Source organism: Trichomycterus rosablanca, chromosome 21, assembly GCF_030014385.1.
Source record: "Trichomycterus rosablanca isolate fTriRos1 chromosome 21, fTriRos1.hap1, whole genome shotgun sequence".
NCBI lineage: Eukaryota > Metazoa > Chordata > Actinopteri > Siluriformes > Trichomycteridae > Trichomycterus > Trichomycterus rosablanca.
The window spans coordinates 22,327,645-22,349,503 of record NC_086008.1 but is presented as its reverse complement, the minus strand read 5'-3'; the positions used below and the strand labels follow the sequence as shown (position 1 = coordinate 22,349,503).

At 42.9% G+C, this 21,859-nt stretch overlaps 1 protein-coding gene across 1 annotated transcript; it reads left to right on the top strand.

The window, feature by feature from the left end:
- Positions 1–297: 297 nt before the first annotated feature.
- Positions 298–12,338, top strand: ube3b (ubiquitin protein ligase E3B). Its single transcript, XM_063017843.1, has 26 exons — positions 298–418; positions 616–792; positions 894–1,011; positions 1,245–1,304; positions 1,410–1,514; positions 1,891–1,987; positions 2,067–2,152; positions 2,258–2,340; positions 3,217–3,322; positions 3,448–3,568; positions 3,812–3,989; positions 4,073–4,239; positions 4,332–4,499; positions 4,957–5,128; positions 5,227–5,345; positions 5,562–5,676; positions 5,794–5,893; positions 6,161–6,280; positions 6,389–6,565; positions 7,660–7,908; positions 8,020–8,085; positions 8,168–8,226; positions 8,826–9,008; positions 9,095–9,206; positions 9,290–9,382; positions 9,580–12,338. The coding sequence occupies exons 2-26, from the start codon at positions 632–634 to the stop codon at positions 9,769–9,771; spliced, it is 3,207 nt and encodes a 1,068-aa protein (XP_062873913.1). The 5' UTR covers positions 298–418; positions 616–631; the 3' UTR covers positions 9,772–12,338.
- Positions 12,339–21,859: the final 9,521 nt, after the last annotated feature.

Genomic DNA, 21,859 nt, shown 5'->3' with positions numbered 1-21,859 from the left:
TGACTTCTCTGTGCACATATAAATAGGGCTAGTTTGACTGCATTCATAGTATTTTTGTTTTTGTGTAAAAACTCTTAAATTATACAACTGCACTGGTTTGTTGGTGCATTTTTATAATCTAAACGTCTGCATAATAGGTTTTAAACTAATAAATATTCAATCTAATAATGTAAAGCATGACTGATGGGAATAATAAAATATTTGCTTTAATTTTAATCGTTGTTAGCATCATTAACGCTCTGTATTTTTACCTCATGCAGATGTAACAGATTTAACGTACGTCCTCTCTAGAGAAGAGTTTGTATGTTCTGTTTCTGTAAGACCTCAACATGTTGGATGTTAAAGAAGCAGACATGCGGTAGCCTTCATATGAGTGTTAAAGCAAGAGCTGACACAAACACTACTACTGGAAGGAGAGGTAATATTACTCTAACTGTCTCTTAATTCCAAATGTAGTCCTAAAAATCTATAAATGTGATGTTTACTAGAAAAAGCTGGCATTTGCAGTCAGGACGGACTCTTCTTTTAACCTTTATTTTATGTTTATGTAAAATAAAGAAACTCCCCCGACTGATTTTGATCTTATTTCTGACCCTTGACCTCCGGACGGAGCAGGTGCTCGGCGTGAAAGATGTTCAGCGCCACGCAGACGTCTAAGTCTGAGTTCCTGGACAAGGCTCGCCTGGCTCGGGAGGAGAGGAAGGGCCAGAAGGAGAAAGAGCGAGCTGTTACACAGATCCAGGCTCTCGTCCGCAGGTTCCTCTGCCGCTGTCGACTGCAGAAAGAAATCAGGTGAGCACGATTACACTATATCACCAGAAGTATGTGGACACTCGATCATGAGCTCATTGAACATCCTGTTCCAAAACTATGTGCATTAATATTTGTTTCAGGAAAGAGGTTGATGATTTCTTTGCAGCTGGAGAAGCAGGAACAATGAAGAGGAACGCGTTATCCATCTTTAAAATCGCACGCAAATTATTATTCATATTCGGTAAAGATGATAAGCTGGTGAGTGTCACTGCAGACTTCTATATTTATACTTTTATTAAAGATAAATTCATGATATAAAAGCCCTGATCTTAAAGAAACTGTACTGATCTGCTTTAGCAAGTCTAATAGATCGTATTTAAATGAAATGATAACTGATAATAAAAGAACTTTGTGTAAATGGCAAACAAAACCTACTACTCTGTTAGTACACAGTTGTAAACATGATTTTTGCTCTTGATTTGTCTCTGCAGAGGTTTGAGAAGCTTTGTCGGAGCATCCTGAGCAGCATGGATGTTGAAAACGAGCCTAAAGTAAGAAATAACGTCATAACCACTTCAGTACTGCTCAGTCAGTGTAAAATCGTTCACTGTACTGATGTTAATGTTGATGTTTTTGATTATATATGTTTTTTGTAGGTGTGGTACGTTTCTCTGGCACTTTCCAAAGACCTCACCATCCCGTGGCTCAAACAGATCAAGGACGTTCTCTGGCTCTCCTGTGAGTTCCTGAAAAAACTCAAGGTATTTAACCATCAGCTCTGTCACAACACCAACACCAGAACTAATAAACTTTGTATACAATCTGATACAGTACAAATAAAACTACAGTTTCTATAAATAACACAATGAATTATTATTAAAATATGAATATAAAGCCGATTCTGATGCAACCATTTACAATGCAGGACTCATTTTGTGATGTCTTTGTGGGACTGGAAGAGCAAAATGCCTCAAAACTGTTGCTGCAGCGTCAGAAGCACATCATTTCCTTTATATAATTGATTTATTTCACCTGTTAGCAACTTTTCTGGTTGAAACACACCGAGGGGTGTCCTGATACTTCTGTCTGTATAGTGTGTGTAAGATCTGATCCTTCACTTTCACTTTGTGTGTGTAGCCTGATATTCTGCAGGACAATAAACTGGTCACGCTGTATCTGACCATGCTCATCACCTTCACCGACACGTCCACGTGGAAGATAGTGCGAGGGAAAGGTGAGTGTGTGTGTGTATCTCACTTCTCTGTGTAACGTGTTGCTCGTATTTGGGCTGAGATGTGACCTGTTTTCTGCAGGCGAGGCCCTGAAACCTGCACTCAACAGGATCTGTGAGAACATCATGGGTCACCTCAATCAGAAAGGCTTCTACTCCGTTCTGCAGGTAAGACGCGTGTGTGAAGCTCACGCAGCATTTACGCTTCCATCAGGTGTGTTCCTAATGTTCCTGATGTTTCTGATGTTCCTGTGTTCTCTAAACCCTGTGCAGATTTTACTAACTAACGGACTGGCTCGATCCAGGCCCTCGCTCTCCAAAGGCACGCTCACGGCCATCTTCACGCTCTCACTAAGGTCAGCTATGATGAAGATCACATGTTTTTATGTTGTGGGAATTAAATGCTGCACTAAGCTGCTGTGTAAGATGTATTTCCTTCAGTGAATTGATGGCGTGTTCGTATTTGTGGTGGCAACCAATAGCAGATCAGCATATCCAAACATGGAAAACGATTGGCTTTAGCAGTGTAACAGCTGGGATTATATACACCACTACCTAACTAATAACTACTCTACACCAGGGTTTTTTCCAAGTGACCCACATGTTGTCCAAAAGCGATGCATCTTACTCTGTTTCCTCTGCTCTCTACAGTCTGGTCCCATTGTGGTTTACAAGATGTAACAGTGATAGCTCAGTGGTTAAGGTACTGGACTAGTAAACAGAAGGTTGCCGGTTCAAGCCCCGCGGCACCACCAAGTTGCCACTGTTGGGTCCCTGAGCAAGGCCCTTAACCCTCAATTGCTCATTGTGTTCCGCTCACTGTGTAAGTCGCTTTGGATAAAAGCGTCTGCTAAATACTGAAAATGTAAATGTAAATGTAACATAAAACCTCCACAAGGGGGCGCTCACGTACAAGTTTATTTAATTAACCTAAGGGGTTGCAACCAAGGGTTTTAAAGCGAGCCAGAGGTTGTGTTGCCACCCCCATCTCAACATATATTGTCTGCCTGGGGCACCAGTAAGAGCATAAAAAGAACACAGAGAAGGGTGTGGTCCTCCATAAGGGATGGAACTCTTGGCTTCACACATTTTTAGAGGAGTCATGTACCAGCCTGCAGACAGGGGGCGCCAAAGTGCACAAGATAAATCGCAAATGTGGAAAAAAATCTTCAATTAATTAAACCAGTTACAGCATTACAGTGTGTGTGTGTGTGTGTGTGTGTGTGTTACAGACCCGTCATTGCTGCACATTTCTCCGATAACCTGCTGAGATCTTTTCTGATCCACATCATGTCCGTCCCTGCAGTCATCTCCCATCTCAACACACTCACTCCAGATGTAAGAGTAATCACACACACACACACACACACACACATACACATACATACACACAAGCTGTGTGTCTTTGTATAAAAAGAGTCAGTGTGAGGTATATAAAGTAATGTGTGTGTGTGTGTGTGCAGTGTATGCTCACCATCCAGACTTACGACCTGATGAGAAAGTTCATCCTGTTCCTGAGTTGTGAGGAACAGTGTCTGGATATCTGCGTCTGTCTGGAGGGGAGTCACAGCCTCTGCTTGCTGGGTGAGAGCACGTGTGTGTGTGTGTGTGTGTGTGTGTGTACTGAATGTATGTGTGTGTACACCAACAACCTAACCACCCACAGACACAGCCAACACTTTTGTAAGGTGGTATCGGTACCAGCACCAGTCCTGCTGGAAAAAAACAAACCTGTATTGTGTGTGTATTGCCTGACCATCAACAGCTCCACCTTGTGGCTGTTATGAGCCCTGCAGCAGGTGTGTTGACCCAGCTCTGTGTGTTTAGGTAACCTGATTCAGCTGGGCTATCTGAATGTGAAGGTGCTGGAGCAGGAGGCCGGACACTTGGTGAGGGTTCTGACCGACGTGCTGTCCTACTGCCAGGGATACGTCTCACAGAAGAAGTCCAACCTCACACACTGGCACCCGGTGCTGGGCTGGTTCTCCCAGACCGTCGACTACGGGTACTTACACTCAAACACACACTCACACACGTCATAAATATGAGCGATATCTGTTCTAACGTGACGTCCGTGTGATAAATCAGGCTGAACGAGTCGATGCCGCTGGTCACCAAGCAGCTCCAGTGTCTGTGGGGGGTCCCTGTGATCTGCACACTCTTCTGCGACGTCCTCAGCAAGAAGCTGGAGGTCCAGGAGGCCGCGCCCTCCCCCCCTCAGTCGAGCTCAGTACAGAACAACCTGCCCGTCAAAAGTGTGTGAAGTTCATCATCTAATCCAGCGTCCCTCTAACCCTGTGTCATGTCGTTTCCTGATAAAATAAATCCTGTTCTTTCTGGGATGCAGATTTGTTTAAGAGGGCCTTCCAGAAATCGGCGTCGGTCAGGAACATCCTGAAGCCGGTCGGGGGGAAGCGGGTGGACTCGGCCGAGGTGCAGAAAGTGTGTAGCGTGTGTGTGCTGTATCAGACGGCGCTCACCACGCTCACACAGATACGGCTGCAGATTCTCACAGGTCAGAGACACACACACACTGTGTGTATTATTATTGTTATTATTATATATAATTTTGTTGTTATTACTGTGTTATTATATTATCTTTGTTTTTATTAATTTAAATATTATTATTACTGTTATAATTTTTATTATATTTAGTATTATTGTTATGTCTTTAAAATTATTGTTATAATATATTATTACTAGCATTATGTTATTGTTATTGTATTTATTATTATTATTATTATTATTTAATTATTATCATTATATTATATTTTGTTACATAGTTATAAGTTATAAAAGTTCTGTGAGTACAGCTGCTGACTTCTCTGTGCCCATAAAGCACTAGTTTATGGATTTGCCATAATTTAGAAGTTGCTGAGACTTGTGTGCTAAATGAGCTTATTGCTTGTGTGTGTGTGTGTGTGTGTGTGTGTGTGTGTGTGTGTGTGTGTGTGTGTGTGTGTTCTGTGCAGGTCTGACGTATCTGGACGACCTGCTGCCGAAGCTCTGGGCGTTCATCTGTGAGCTCGGCCCTCAGGGGGGGCTCAAACTCTTCACCGAGTGTCTCAACAACGACACGGACGAGTCCAAGCGGCTGCTGGCCATGCTCATGCTGTTCTGTGACTGCTCCCGACACCTGATAACGTCAGTACCTACACACACACACACACACACACACACATGTATGTGTGATGTACAGCACTGGTGTCTGATGCATTGTGTGTGTGTGTGTGTGAGCGCAGGATCCTGGATGATATCGAGGTGTATGAGGAGCAGATCTCATTTAAGATGGAGGAGCTCGTCACCATCTCGTTTTTCCTCAACTGCTTTGTGTATAAGATGATCTGGGACGGAATTCTGGGTGAGACTCCCCACACACACACACACACACACACACACACACACCTTCTGACCATCTCACAGTTCCCATACTGGGTTGGGTTGCTAGGAAAACAAGATTAGTTGTAGCATGCTCATGTGTACGTTGTGTGTGATGTCGTGTACACTGTGTGTGATGTCGTGTACACTGTGTGTGATGTCGTGTATCGTGTACACTGTGTGTGTGATGTGTTTACAGAGAATGCGAAGGGAGAGAGACTGGATCTGTTCCACAGTGTACACGGCTGGTTGATGGTCCTGTATGAGCGAGACTGTCGCCGCAGGTTCACACCTGATGAGCACTGGTTACGCAAGTGAGTCTCACTACTGCTGTTATTATTAAAATCTAGCTTAAATTCGACCAGTCAGTGATGCATGATCCACCATAATGATCTGTGTGTGTGTGTGTGTGTGTGTGTGTGTGTGATCAGAGACCTGAAGCCGAGTGTGCTGTTCCAGGAGCTGGAGAAAGGCAGGAAGAGAGCTCAGCTCCTGCTGCAGTACATCCCTCACGTCATTCCACACAAAAATGTCAGTCCCACCCACTAACACCCACACCGCCGTCAGTCCAGTCCACACATAGAGGGTCTTTCTCTTTATTATCAGTATTTTCTGCCTTCTAGGATAATTAAAGAGCATCAGAACTGTAGAGAGATCGTGCAGATTGCTGCAACGACAATTAACTTTAATCACAGTGTCCAAACTTTAGACTGCAGGTTATGTAAAACACAGTCCTGATTGAATGGTGCATTATTACTAACGTTTATTTCTACTGTGTGTCACGTTTGATCCCATCAGAGGGTCCTGCTGTTCCGGAACATAGTGACGAAGGAAAAGGAGACGCTGGGGTTGGTGGAGACGAGCTCTGCCTCTCCACACGTAACTCATATAACCATCCGCCGCTCTCGCATGCTCGAGGTGTGTGACTCCGGACGTAATACTACACGTTAAATATTATTGAGTATATTAACGAGACGTTTTATTGATGCAGTGATATTGGTGATTTATTTCTCTCTCGTGTTCCAGGACGGTTACGATCAGCTGCGCAGGCTGCCGGTGAACTCCATTAAGGGTGTGATCCGGGTGAAGTTTGTGAATGATCTGGGGGTGGACGAGGCCGGGATCGATCAGGACGGAGTGTTTAAGGAGTTTCTGGAGGAGATCATTAAGAAGGTCTTCAACCCAGCGCTCAACCTCTTCAAGGTCTTTAATTATTCAGTGATATGAAAGGATTTGTAACTGAGTGGGTGAATGAGTGGGTGAACGAGTGGGTGAACGAGTGGGTGACTGAGTGGGTGAACGAGTGGGTGAAAGAGTGGGTGAAAGAGTGGGTGAACGAGTGGGTGAACGAGTGGGTGAACGAGTGGGTGAACGAGTGGGTGAACGAGTGGGTGACTGAGTGGGTGAACGAGTGGGTGAACGAGTGGGTGAACGAGTGGGTGAACGAGTGGGTGACCGAGTGGGTGAACGAGTGGGTGAACGAGTGGGTGAACGAGTGGGTGAACGAGTGGGTGAAAGAGTGGGTGAACGAGTGGGTGACCGAGTGGGTGAACGAGTGGGTGAACGAGTGGGTGAACGAGTGGGTGACCGAGTGGGTGAACGAGTGGGTGAACGAGTGGGTGACTGAGTGGGTGACTGAGTGGGTGACTGAGTGGGTGAACGAGTGGGTGAACGAGTGGGTGAAAGAGTGGGTGAACGAGTGGGTGAACGAGTGGGTGACCGAGTGGGTGAACGAGTGGGTGAAAGAGTGGGTGAACGAGTGGGTGAACGAGTGGGTGACTGAGTGGGTGAACGAGTGGGTGAATGAGTGGGTGAAAGAGTGGGTGAAAGAGTGGGTGAACGAGTGGGTGAACGAGTGGGTGAAAGAGTGGGTGAACGAGTGGGTGAACGAGTGGGTGACTGAGTGGGTGAACGAGTGGGTGAAAGAGTGGGTGAACGAGTGGGTGAACGAGTGGGTGACTGAGTGGGTGAACGAGTGGGTGAACGAGTGGGTGAACGAGTGGGTGAACGAGTGGGTGAATGAGTGGGTGAAAGAGTGGGTGAACGAGTGGGTGAACGAGTGGGTGAATGAGTGGGTTACTGAGTGGGTGAATGAGTGGGTGAAAGAGTGGGTGAACGAGTGGGTGAACGAGTGGGTGAACGAGTGGGTGACTGAGTGGGTGACTGAGTGGGTGAATGAGTGGGTGAATGAGTGGGTGACTGAGTGGGTGACTGAGTGGGTGAATGAGTGGGTGAATGAGTGGGTGAATGAGTGGGTAGCTCACTGACTTAGTGGGTGACTGATTTCTCCCCTGCAGACGACGAGCGGGAACGAGCGCCTGTACCCGTCGCCCACGTCCAGCCTCCACGAGAACCACCTGCAGCTGTTCGAGTTCGTGGGTAAGATGCTGGGCAAGGCGCTGTACGAGGGCATCGTGGTGGACGTGCCCTTCGCCTCCTTCTTCCTGAGCCAGGTGCTCGGCCACCACCACAGCTCCTTCTACAGCTCCATCGACGAGCTGCCCTCGCTCGACTCCGAGTTCTACAAGAACCTGACCTCCATAAAGGTGCTCCACCACGTTCTCACTGCTCTCTGGGTCCTGCAGGACTGATGTTTTTAGCATGAATTATTTATTACATGAGCCAGTGTGTTATTTTCTACGTTGTTCGATTCACAGAGGTACGACGGTGATGTGAGTGATTTGGGTTTGACGTTATCGTATGATGAGGACGTCATGGGGCAGGTAAACAACATCTCTAGTTACTCCAGCACCCGTCGTTCACATCTCCACACTCCTTCACCTGCTTTTTCTCATGTCTCCACAGCTAGTTTGCCATGAACTGATCCCCGGTGGAAAGACCATCCCTGTAACCAACGAGAACAAGTGAGTCCAACGTTTTTATTCTATTAAAATCTGATTCCTACACAGAAATGCTCTCATTATCTCGAGGTACCTGAACTTTGCTACTAGGGGCAGGTTTTCCTCCCCTTACCTGAAGAGAGCACCTCACCCAGACATCCAAAATCCACCTCAGTTGGTTCTAAAAGGGAGAGAACATAACATCTACATTCATGTTCTCACCTGTGGTTATGAGATGAAGGTCGTGGGTACAAGCAACAGAAATGAGGTTTCTACCCAGGGTGACGGGGTGAAGAGTTGTTGCAAACAAGTTGTTTCTTGGGATGAAATGAGCCAGTTGAGGTGGTTTGGACATCTTACAGGAATGCTCCCTGACTCCAGGCCAGACCCAGTCTTGTGAACGTCTGAGGATCCCTCAGGAGGAGCTGGAATCTGTGGCTGGAGATGGAAAAGTCTGAATTGAACATAAGATTGTACTCAGTATTAATAATTAGATGTTTATTACAGATTTAGATCTACAGCACAGTAAAGATCCAGAGATAATCAGGAATCAAATGAAGCTTTTAATAATATAAAGTATTAATGTTCACCTCAGTGCTTCACGTCTCCCTCCGTCTCTGCAGGATCAGCTACATCCACCTGATGGCGCACTTCCGCATGCACACCCAGATCAAAGAGCAGACGGGCGCGTTCATCCGGGGTTTCCGCAGCATCATCAATCCCGAATGGCTGCACATGTTCTCCACGCCCGAAGTGCAGCGCCTCATCTCCGGCGACAATGCCGAGATCGACCTGGACGACCTCAAGTGCGTCTGTTTTATTTATTTTATTCTCTCTCTGTGTCGGCGTCGTTCTCAACATGTTCACGTATTTAATCCTGTTTCTCCTCCAGGAAACACACGGTGTACTACGGCGGCTTCCACAGCAGCCACAGGGTCATCATCTGGCTGTGGGACATCCTGTCTAGCGACTTCACCCCTGACGAGCGGGCCATGTTCCTCAAGGTAACACACTCGGAGAACTTTGCTCAGAGCTCGGTAATTTGACATGTTCTTCATATGACTGGAACATTCTTTTCTGGTTTTAGTTTGTCACCAGCTGTTCCAGACCCCCTCTGCTGGGATTCGCCTACCTCAAACCCCCCTTCTCCATCCGCTGTGTGGAAGTGTCCGACGACCAGGTCAGATCAGGGCTGCACACACACACACACACACATATAAACTAACCATGCATTATGTTGTATACAGTGTGGAAATAGAGAAATAACCACCACTGTCCTGCTAAGATACAAAATAAAGCATAAATGTTGCATCACGTCACAGAAAAATGACAATAACTAACATTTCTGTTTGTGTGTGTGTGTGTGTGTGTGTGTAGGACACCGGCGACACCCTGGGCAGCGTGCTGCGCGGCTTCTTCACCATCCGCAAGAAGGAGCCCGGCGGGCGCCTGCCCACCTCGTCCACCTGCTTCAACCTGCTCAAACTCCCCAACTACAGCAAGAAGAGCATCCTCAGAGACAAGCTCCGCTATGCCATCAGCATGAACACGGGCTTCGAGCTTTCCTAATACACACACACACACACACACACACACAATAAACACACACACACACTCACAGAAATCAGCAGTGCATCCGTAAATATGAAACGACTTGCCCCCGTGTGTGTATCTACAATTTTATAGAGGATCCGGCCACACACACACACACACACACACACACACACACACACACACACACACACACTACAGACTTGAAAGCACTGGACACCACAAGTCCTCTGATCTGTCAGTGTTCGGATTTATTCTGGACCATTTGTTGTTGCCTCTTTTTCTCAACCCCGACTCGAGGGCTGCGACTGAACCCCACGCCGTAGTCAGCGTGACACGGTTTCTCTCAGGCTTACCAATGGAGGCGTGGTCCGGTGTCACTGGAAGCAATACGGGAGCAAAGCAAGCCATGCGGGACACGACCACACGTGCACGTGGGGCACCAGACGTGATGTCACACCTGCAGAAGACTGAAGTTCGGATGCTGGATGATAAATTCACGTCCATGTTGTGATATTCTGTATAAAACAGCTAGAATAACAAATTTCCACGTAACGAGCGCGTGTTCCAGTGACGTTTGTACATTATTCGAACCGCTACGCCCTGCCTACTGTCCCAACAGAGGTTGAAAACAGGGTGGAGAAGACGCTCGCCGGATAGACGCTGATTTTCCGGTACAGATCTGCACAAACCAGCAGCAGCTGTGACTGAATAATGAAGCTTCAGTGTGTTTGTGTGTATTATTAATGCAGGAGATAAAAGTACATTTAAGCAAAGTGTTCGTTTATGGAAGGTCTGAAGTTCTTCACATATTTAACGTATTTAAAGTTTGCTCATCAAATCTGGTGAAAATTGAAGACAGCATACAGATGAGTGACAAATTAAAGAAAAAAACAAGCCGCAGATGCTTCCAGTTAACTGTTTTGCATCCCATAATGCATGGTGTACATCAAGAGAACAGAACAAGCCTAAATGCTCGACCCATATAGTAATCCACACTTGGTATAAATCCTTAGTATGATCCTTACTTGAGCCTTTCAGACAACAGATTTTCTAGTCATATCCAATTCCTCCACTGCTGCAGACCCCCACCCTGACGTGTTCACACAGGGATCAGTATCACATACAGAGAGCCAGGCACTACTATCCATTATTCATAATTTCTGTGCAGCAGTTATAAAAAAATCCTCAGACCATCCCTCCCTCAGACACAGCCAATAATTAAAAATTTAAATCTTTAGATCTTAGCAGTAAAGCCGTCAGTCAACACCATCAGAACACTAACTGAGGAAAGATCTTTGAGCTCCTTTATCTAGTTTGAGAGACCCGACACCTAACTAAGACACTTCCTTCTGGTTTTCTTTTAATTTGTCACAGTCTGTGTGCATGTGATTACTGACTGATAGCGCAGCCTCGAGTGCAGAGGGTTTTGGTGGACAAACAAGTGACGTTACAAACTTCCATTAACTCCATCGTAGCTGATTCAGTCTTTATTTAACGTTTGGTATTTTTTCATCTCTCTCTAACACTGTTTGTAATTATTTTAGTTTCCAGACTCATCGTTATTTATATTCCATGTAAACTCTGTACAGTACAGTGCGGTCTGTGTACTAACTGTACTGAAGTATTGTCTGGTAACGACCTTCTGATCTGAGGGAGCACCTTGTTTTGGTAGTAATTAATCACTAACAATCGTCCGCCGTCATGCCGTGGCCATCGTTAAAGAGTGTTGCACTGGAAACAAGCCATATGAAGGGGTGGCCGGGTCTCAAACCAGCTAGCAGCTACTGTATTTAGCGGCGGACTGTGATGCTGGACCGACTGAACGTGGCCGTTTCTCCTCAGCATGATGTCACTGGATGCTTCAAACCCATTACTGTATTCGTTCTCTGCAGGGTTTTGAAATCTCTGTGCCGGTTGGACTGAATGTTGATCTTGAGTAGTAACCCTGCCTGCAGCCCATTTTCCTCTAGTTCACCCGTATAAGCAAAAACATTCATGGAAACTGAAGACGACGTCAGGAAGGCCTTTCCAAATCCAGTCCTGGGACGCTTGTGCTTTGTGGATTTGTGTTTTCCGTCTTCATACGTTCATCATCTTCATGACGTGAAGGGCTGGATGATTAGCTGATGTCTACTGGATGAATGAGAATGATCTAGAGCTTCTTCTAAACACCCCCATCAGTCTGCATATTCTCTCGTCTGAGTTCTTCATGATTTAAATATATAAACATCATAAACGTTTCTGATATGGCCATGTGGACGATGCTTGAGAACCCAAGGGCTTTGAACTACACGCATGTACTTTTGGATGAACTAACATGAGAAGTGAGGTTGATCTTCTGATATAATGATGTCAAACTCTTGCCATGCTTTTTTCCTCTCTACTCTTCTTTTGATTTTTGTTTGGGCATGTAAACAGGTTTTGGACTTGGTTGCACTACATGAACTTTGGCTCGTCCTGAAAGGATATTGAAAATAAGGTGGCGTCGGTGTAAGATCTGCGTGTATTCATATTTCCTCTGTAAAATGTACAAATGTCAATCGACTCAGCCGTGTAAATATTCTACAGTCTTTACTAACTGACCCGTGTGTGTGTGTGCGCATTTATTTATACACATCCAGGTTCAATCAAAAGTTTAGGGACGTGAAAGAGTGAAGGAAAAGCATCACAAGTGATTTGCAACTCATCAATACAGTAATTTGTTTTACACTGTTTAGGTCGCTGCATAATTCCAGGTCGAATCATGAGCCGGCTGGATGTCCCATTCCAAAACCAACAGTGTTGGCATGAAGGTCCTATATAAAGCCTCCACTCTCACATGGTTTTCCACAAGAATTTAGAAATTTGTTTGGAGGCCTTCCCTGAAACTATAATTGATTTTTTTACACCTGCTTGCAATGGGTGTGGCTGAAACACCAAAACACCTAAATTAAAGGGGTCTCCTCGTTGTTTAGGCCTTATTGTGTATTTTGGTGAAAGGAGGTGAAAGCTAGGTGAGTAAATCCAAACTGTACCTGTTTGTAGGTGGTTGTACAAGCAACATGTTGATGTGTAACTGGTGGTCCATGTATAACCTCCTTATTGGTAACGGGTTCACCTGATCAGTAACAGCTGCATTTATAAGGGTGATTTGTTCTGTGCTGTGACGTCGGGTTCTTAAGATTTATAAACGCTGTGCATGACTGTGCAGCCTAAACACTATTTTCATCAAACAATAAACACACTAATTAAATTATACTACAGATATAAAAACCTTCCACCCTTTTTTAAAAGCTTTTGTGAATCTCACCCTGACCTAATTACTAGTTTTTTATGTAATGGCATTTCCTGCTACACAACATTTTTGTCTGTCATTAATTCTTATTTACTTTCATCCTCTCAGCATCACTCGGTGTTTTATTCTCCACGTTTCCGTGAGCTGAAAATAGTTTGGTGTAATAAAGTCGGTAAATAAAAAATGTGTCTGCAGGTTTCAGGGCAACATTAAACCATTTTTTTACTTAAAATAAATGTATCTAAAAAATATCAATACAACAGGATAAGAAAAATCCAAAAACTACAGTTTGTTGTGAAATCGATTAAGTTCTATATTATAAAATTAATTAATTAATTAATTATGGTCTTGGCTCCAGTTTAGTCATTGGTAATCATGGTTCCTGTAAATAATCCACATATAATAATGTATATAAAAGTATTATTAAACTTTATAAGAAAGACTTTCTAAGTAAAAAAATTTATGGAATTAAATAAAAAGAAAAATTATTATAAAGAGACGAGGGATCATAAAGATCGGTTTGTGACTCTCCATGCGCCATACGGATCTCTGTATGAGCCTGATGCAGCTTTAGATAAAGGTTTGCATATTTTATTAATTTGATATAAACGTATTTCAATCTTTCTCCCACACTTCGACACAGGAGTAAGCAGTTAAAAAAACAGAATAATTAACGTCCACTAATTAACCCTCATTTTCATTCCCCAATCAGCCCCCCTATCATTACAGCTTTGAGCAAAACCACACCCCACCCATCACACATTCTAATACTAGTCATGACGTTTATATTAACATGGTTTATTTGTGTTTTCCATGCTGAGCTTCTTTTAAAACACTGACATCCTCATATTTATGGCAGGACACACTTCAGATGAGCAGGTTGTAAAGGTTTGGGGTCTGGAGCTCTGTAGGTTAGTTAATTATCATCCGCACCAGAACAACCTGGTCACCATCTGAACCACCCAAAAGTGTTTCTGTGTTTTGGAAACTGAGGGACTTTCCACACGACGCTGGCACGCAAACTGGTTTGGTATGGTTTACCAACCCAGTGCCAAAAAGCCACACCTTCCACCGAACCCTGGAATGTATCAAACAAACAGGAGTCGGTCTGACGCATCTACAGTCAGCACAATCATTTTAATGACCTCGTCTGATCCTCCACACCTCACTCATTTACTCAAACAAACCACACAACGTTCCACTAATTACACCAAAACCTCAAGAACTGGTTATAAAACAATTAAGAAATGCATACACTCATTGTAGTCAGCTGTAGCCTAGTGATTAAGGTACTGGACTAGTGATCAGAAGGTCGCTGGTTCAGGCCCTACCACTGCCAGGTTGCTGCTGTTGGGCTCTTGAGCAAGGCCCTTAACCCTCAATTGCTCAGACTGTATACTGTATCTGTACTGTAAGTCGCTTTGGATAAAGGCGTCTGCTAAATGCCAAAAATATAAATGTACATATACAGTAGGTCTATACACTATGACCAAAAGTATGTGGGCACCTCACCATGAGCATTACAGGTGCTGGTCATAAAATTAGAATATCATGAAAAAGTTGATTTATTTCAGTAATTCCATTCAAAAAGTGAAACTTGTATATTATATTCATTACTTACACACATACTGATATATTTCAAATGTTTATTTCTTTTAATGTTGATGATTATAACTGACAACTAATGAAAACCCCAAATTCAGTATCTCAGAAAATTAGAATATTGTGACAAGGTACAATTTTGAAGACACCTGGTGCCACACTCTAATCAGCTAATTAACTCAAAACACCTGCAAAGGCCTTTAAATGGTCTCTCAGTCTAGTTCTGTAGGCTACACAATCATGGGGAAGACTGCTGACTTGACAGTTGTCCAAAAGACGACCATCGACACCTTGCACAAGGAGGGCAAGACACAAAAGGTCATTGCTAAAGAGGCTGGCTGTTCACAGAGCTCTGTGTCCAAGCACATTAATAGAGAGGCGAAGGGAAGGAAAAGATGTGGTAGAAAAAAGTGTACAAGCAATAGGGATAACCACACCCTGGAGAGGATTGTGAAACACATTCAAAAATGTGGGGGAGATTCACAAAGAGTGGACTGCAGCTGGAGTCAGTGCTTCAAGAACCACCACGCACAGACGTATGCAAGACATGCCAAAGTTATGTTCTCTGATGAAAGTAAATGTTGCATTACCTTTGGAAATCAAGGTCCCAGAGTCTGGAGGAAGAGAGGAGAGGCACAGAATCCACGTTGCTTGAGGTCCAGTGTAAAGTTTCCACAGTCAGTGATGGTTTGGAGTGCCATGTCATCTGCTGGTGTCGGTCCACTGTGTTTTCTGAGGTCCAAGGTCAACGCAGCCGTCTACCAGGAAGTTTTAGAGCACTTCATGCTTCCTGCTGCTGACCAACTTTATGGAGATGCAGATTTCATTTTCCAACAGGACTTGGCACCTGCACACAGTGCCAAAGCTACCAGTACCTGGTTTAAGGACCATGGTATCCCTGTTCTTAATTGGCCAGCAAACTCGCCTGACCTTAACCCCATAGAAAATCTATGAGGTATTGTGAAGAGGAAGATGCGATACACCAGACCCAACAATTCAGATGAGCTGAAGGCCACTATCAGAGCAACCTGGGCTCTCATAACACCTGAGCAGTGCCACAGACTGATGGACTCCATGCCACGCCACATTGCTGCAGTAATCCAGGCAAAAGGAGCCCCAACTAAGTATTGAGTTCTGTACATGCTCATACTTTTCATCTTCATACTTTTCAGTTGGCCAACATTTCTAAAATTCCTTTTTTTGTATTGGTCTTAAGTAATATTCTAATTTTCTGAGATACTGAATTTGGGGTTTTCATTAGTTGTCAGTTATAATCATCAACATTAAAAGAAATAAACATTTGAAATATATCAGTCTGTGTGTAATGAATGAATATAATATACAAGTTTCACTTTTTGAATGGAATTACTGAAATAAATCAACTTTTTCACGATATTCTAATTTTATGACCAGCACCTGTATAACATTATGACACAGTGATGAGACACAGGAGCAAATTCAGTGAAAGACTCATCCTACCAAAATGCACCACAGAGCGCCACAGGAAGTCTTTTCTACCTGTGGCCATCAAACTCTACAATTCCTCCCTTAATGTGTGACACTATGGTTTATCTGTGCAAAATTCAATATTCATACGTGCAATATTCAGTACTCATTGTGCAATAATAATAATGCAAGCATTTTAATTATTTAATTGTGTGTATATAACGTTTTAACTTTAACTTAATTTTTTTCTTATTCTTTTTTCTTTGTTTTAAGCTAGTAGAGTGTTTATTCTTTTTACATAAATGGGTGCTGCTGTAAAAAACTGCAATTTCCCTCTGGGATCAATAAAGTATTCTGATTCTGATCTGATTCTGATTCTGATTAAATTGTACATCATATTCCAAACTTTACCCCATTTATTTAAAATAGCATTTCTGAGGTCAGGCACTGGTGTCAGTCGAGACGGCCTGGCTCACAATTAATGTTCCAATTCATCCCAAAGGTGTTTCATTGGTGTTGAGGTCTGTGCAGGCCACTGGAGTTCCTTCACACCAAACATTTCCAATCATTTCTTTATAAATCTCACTTTGTGCACAAGAGTTACACTAGAACGAGAAACTGCCCCCACAGTTGTGTATAATTTATTTTATATGATTGACTTTATATATCTGTAACCAGTGAGTGTGGCTGAAACACTTTGTATTGTAGTTTATTTGTCTACCAGATCCATTATAGCTGTATGGTTCATGGTTATCTGCTGCAGGGATCGATTCTCACACATTGTTCTTTCTGTGGGTTTGAAGGTCTTTTTTTATCAAACAATGAACACACACAGTTTGCTTTTGTGAATTTGATGCTCCAGTTACTTTTTTTTTAATGGCACTTCCTGCAAGGCAACATTTTTGTCTTTCATTAATTCTTATTTTTATTTCACCTGATAATCACTCAATGTTTTATTTTCCCTGTTTCACAAAGTTCCTGGTTGGGTAAATAATTTCTTTATCCAGCAGAATCTCTGGCCAAGATTTAACCATTTCAGGAGCTCAGGAGCATCTTTCTTACATACCTCATACATCACCTTCATCACAATTCTTGAGTCGATACTAATAAATTAAATGTTCTTACTTTAAGCCTTTTTTAGAACCAGTTTTGAGAAACCAATATTTAAGAAATCAATGTTGTTGTTTTATCTTTAACACAGTGGGTCTGATCCCCAACTTGGCAACACAAGTGCAGGACCAGGAAATACATCCTGGATAAACACTGACCCAATCATTCACTCACATCAAGCTTTACCACAACTTGTATCTTCTGTCCTGCAGAAATGGAAAGATTTAATCAGGGATTCTAAAATTTTTTAATGTGGGGGTCAATCAACAACAATCAATCACTACTATAAATAAAACAGCTTATATTTACTTATTTGCTTATATATATTTTTTTCTTACTATCCACTCCATCCATGAGCTTTTTCTCAAAAAAAAAAATTAAAAAAAATCAGTAAAACAGTTTGTGCAAACCGGGGTGTGCAAACTTTTGTCTACAAGTGTATATTCTAGCAGCTACAAGTAAAGCTTTACATAGTGCAGTGGTTCCCAAACTTTTTCTGTTGCGCCCCCCTTTGGAAGATGAAAATCTGCTACTACACAATAAAATGTAATTGTATAAGTTAATGCTGCTTCCTCCAGTCACTCACTCACTCACTTTCTTAATCGCTTATCCAATTAGGGTTGCGGGGTAAGTTGGGGTGCTGGAGCTTATACCAGCTATTCAATAGGCGCAAGGCACACAGGGTGTGTTCGAAAAGCTAGTGCGCTCTCTACATAGGCAGCATTTGACATCATCCTGTGCTACGCTCCCGAGAAGGAGGCTGTTCGAAATCCTAGATGCCTTAAAATCCTCACTACTGAGGTATCTTATTATTTCAATGTTATTTAGGCTCAAGAACAAGTGAGCATCCGACGCTGCCTTAGTGATCGAGGCAATCCCAGCATTCATTGTGGGTCAGGTGCTCTTCTCTCACAGAAAAGTAAACATGGCTGACAGTGCGGACAAACGAATGGAGTTATTATCAAACGTAAATAAAATATTACTGATTTTTAACTTGTATAAACTTGTACCGAGTGTTTTTATTTGCAAGTTCGGGCTTGTCAGGAAATGTAACCGTTATCGGTACATGAAGGAAGATGTTATATTGACGTTAGCGTGCTGTGCTACCTCAGCTTATTGGTTTTAATGGCAAGATGCTAAACGCGAAATGTGAAACCCGATGGAATCGCTGTCTAAGTAGCGCGTTCGAATAACCTGCCTTATAAGTCATTGACTGAGGCAGCTGCCTATGTAGACAGTAAGACAGCAAGGCAGGTCCCTAGGTTTTCGAACACACCCACAGTAACACTTTTTTAAGAGTTCACATAACCAAATCTATTTTTGGAGAGGAGGATGATGGTGGTAATGTGTTGTGTATCAGAGAGGATGATCGTGTTTCGTTTCGTTAATAATCTTAGTCAACTAATTAAACATATAAATATTTTATTCCTGGTGTCAAATAAATCTGATTTTCAACATAATTGATTAAAAATCGTTCTCCTCCATCATCTACTACTTTCACGCGGTGTTGCCAACTCCTCAGTAAGGAAAGTAGCTATTGGCTGTCCTAAAAGTCGCTAGAAGTCGCTAAATGACGTCATTGCCTAATTTGCATATGATCCATTTGCGTGTAATTGACGCTGTAGAAGAGAGGAATAACATCGTGGGAGAGACAAAAAGTGGGTAAAAAAAAACACCCTAAATATGTTTAGAACTACAAATGAACATTCTTCTGTTAATTCGTGGTTTGTTTTTGTTTTTTAAGAAAACACTGAGCTACTCTGGGCAGGGTTGCCAGGTTGCGACAGTAATTTTCAGCATGAAAAAACGCCCAAAACACAGGATAAGCAGATGATGTTTAGCATTTCACAAATAATAAACCAGTTAAACCATCATGACCTACAAATTAATATCTTAAAATGTACAGATCAGTAATTATACATTATAAAGGACAAATTTTTTTTTGCTTGCATGTCTTTAAAGTAGCCTGCCAAGTTTGTAAAATGCATTATTTGTTAGGACACACAACCCTTTGCATGTAAATAAAAATAAACTTGCAAGCAATGAAAGTTCAACCTCTCGTACATATGAGACTTGCTTACCTTCATATTCAACTCAAATCACTTGTCTAACATATGAATCAGTGTATTGATGGGCGTGGCAACAGTGTCTTGGACTGGAAAGAATAACCTGTCAATCAAACTTTTGACAACGGGTTGGATGTGGTGGGAGAAGGTAGGGAGAAGGGAGACCTATTTATATTCCACCTGCTTTAGCAATAGCTTTTTTTATTTATATTTTAAGCTGCCAAAATAATTACAAACCAGCCCAAATTTTGTCCACCTGCCAAAGTGTGTTTTTCCCTGCCAATTTCCAACAAAATCCGCTCATTTTGGTGGAAACCCGCCCAATCTGGCAACACTGACTGTGATACTGACCGCCCGTGCTTGAGGACAGTAACTGCAGAACAATGTGTTTACACGTTCGAGTCTCCAAAAGTCTCCAATAACACCAGAAAAAGTCGCTAGATTTGTCGCTAGTCGCTTTTTTGAAAAAAAGTCGCTAGAGGGGTCTGAAAAGTCGCTAAATATAGCGACAAAGTCGCTAAGTTGCCAACACTGCTTTCACGTCCTGTATTGACGGTACACTGCAGTTCCGCCCCACAACTAGTGACGCAATAAATCCTGAATTCTGATTGGTTTAAATTATTTCTATATAAAACTTTGTTCTAGTCACAGGTAGATCAGTCCTGCTGGCAGAAATTCACGGAGAGCACAAAAGTTTCTCCTCCACTGTATTAACTTTTACTGAAATATTACATCTAGAAATACATTAACTTTTGATTCAACTTTGTTCTGAGATGGAGCAGAGCAGAGCTATAATAAAAGTTCTGCTTTTTCTCACATTTTCTCTTCATCTCTCATCAGCAGGTGAGTTTATGTCCATGTGTGTTTATGTTGTAGGATTCAGTAAATGAAATAAATGGTTTTAATAATATGCAAATAATAAACACATAAATAAATTAACATATATTTTAAATATATAAAATGGTCCAGATTATATTTAGATTAGATTAAATTAGATTCAACTTTATTGTCATTACACATGTACAAGTACAATGCAACGAAATGCAGTTTAGCATCTAACCAGAAGTGCAATAAGCTGAAAGTGCAGGATATACAGTATTTATGATATACATTATTTACAGTGGGTAAATAGCAGTGGTATAAACAGGATCTATAAACTATACCATAAACAAGATATGTAGCTAAAAACAATATACATATTAAGGTGCAAATTAATGTTAAGGTGCTATGCAGGTTAAAATGATTAAGGTGCTATGGACACAATCAAGCAATGAGTACGTAAAAACATAATAAACAGATGTATACAGTATATATGAGATTTATGTACAAACGAGGTATGTACCAATGAAATACTAAGCGGAAAAAGGATAAAAATGTTTGTAGTGCAACCTTGCCAGGAGGAGAGATGTGGGGGGGTTAATGGGGGACAGAGTTCAATATGGAGACAGCTCTGGGGAAAAAGCTGTTCCTTAATCTAGTGGTCCTTGTCCAGAGGCTCCTGAAGCACCTGCCAGAGGGCAGAAGGGCAAACAGTCTGTGTGCAGGTGGGAGGAGTCCTTAAGAATGCTGCGAGCTCGACGCAGACAGCGTTTCCTCTGGACGTCCTCAATGGGTGGAAGTGGAGTCCCTGTGATGCGCTGGGCCGTTTTCACCACTCGTTGCAGTGCCTTGCGGTTCGCAACAGTGCAGTTCCCATACCAGACTGTGATACTGCTGGTCAGGATACTTTCTATTGCACAGTGGTAAAAGTTCACCAGGATGGCCGAAGACAGGTGGTGTTTCCTGAGTGTCCTCAGGAAGAAGAGGTGAGCCTTCTTGGCCAAGCTGGAGGTGTTGGTGGTCCAGGACAGGTCCTCCGAAATGTGGGTCCCCAAAAACTTGAAGCTGGAGACACGTTCAACAGCTATTCAGCTATATTATGTGGATGGGGTCATGCGTGCCTCCTCCTTCCCTCCTGAAGTCCACGATGAGCTCTTTAATTTTGTTATTGTTGAGGAGCAGATTGTTGTCTTCACACCATGTGGCCAGATGCTGTACCTCCTCCTCGTTGTTACTGATGAGTCCAGACACTGTGGTGTCATCAGCAAACTTAATGATGGAATTGGATCCATGCACAGGCCTGCAGTCGTGGGTGAAAAGGGAGTAGAGGAATGGGCTCAGCACACAGCCCTGTGGTACGCCTGTATTGAGTGAGATGGTGATGGAGTAGGTGTGGCCTGACCTAACACGCTGAGGTCTGTTGGTAAGAAAGTCCTTAATTCAGTAACAGAGGGAGACATTAATACCCAGATCTCCAAACTTAGAAGGGATTACAGTATTAAATGCTGAGCTGAAGTCAACAAACAGCATTCGTGCGTATGTGTTGCTATTGTCCAGATGTGTGAGCACAGAGTGCAGCGCCATGGAGACTGCATCCTCTGTACACCTATTGCTGCGGTATGCAAACTGATGTAGGTCCAGTGTGGGTGGGAGACAGTTCTTCAGGTGTGCCAGGACCAGTCGCTCGAAGCACTTCATAACAATGGGTGTGAGTGCTACAGCGCGGTAGTCATTCAGGCACGTCGGGCTGGAGTGTTTCGGCACTGGTACGATGGAGGTGGATTTG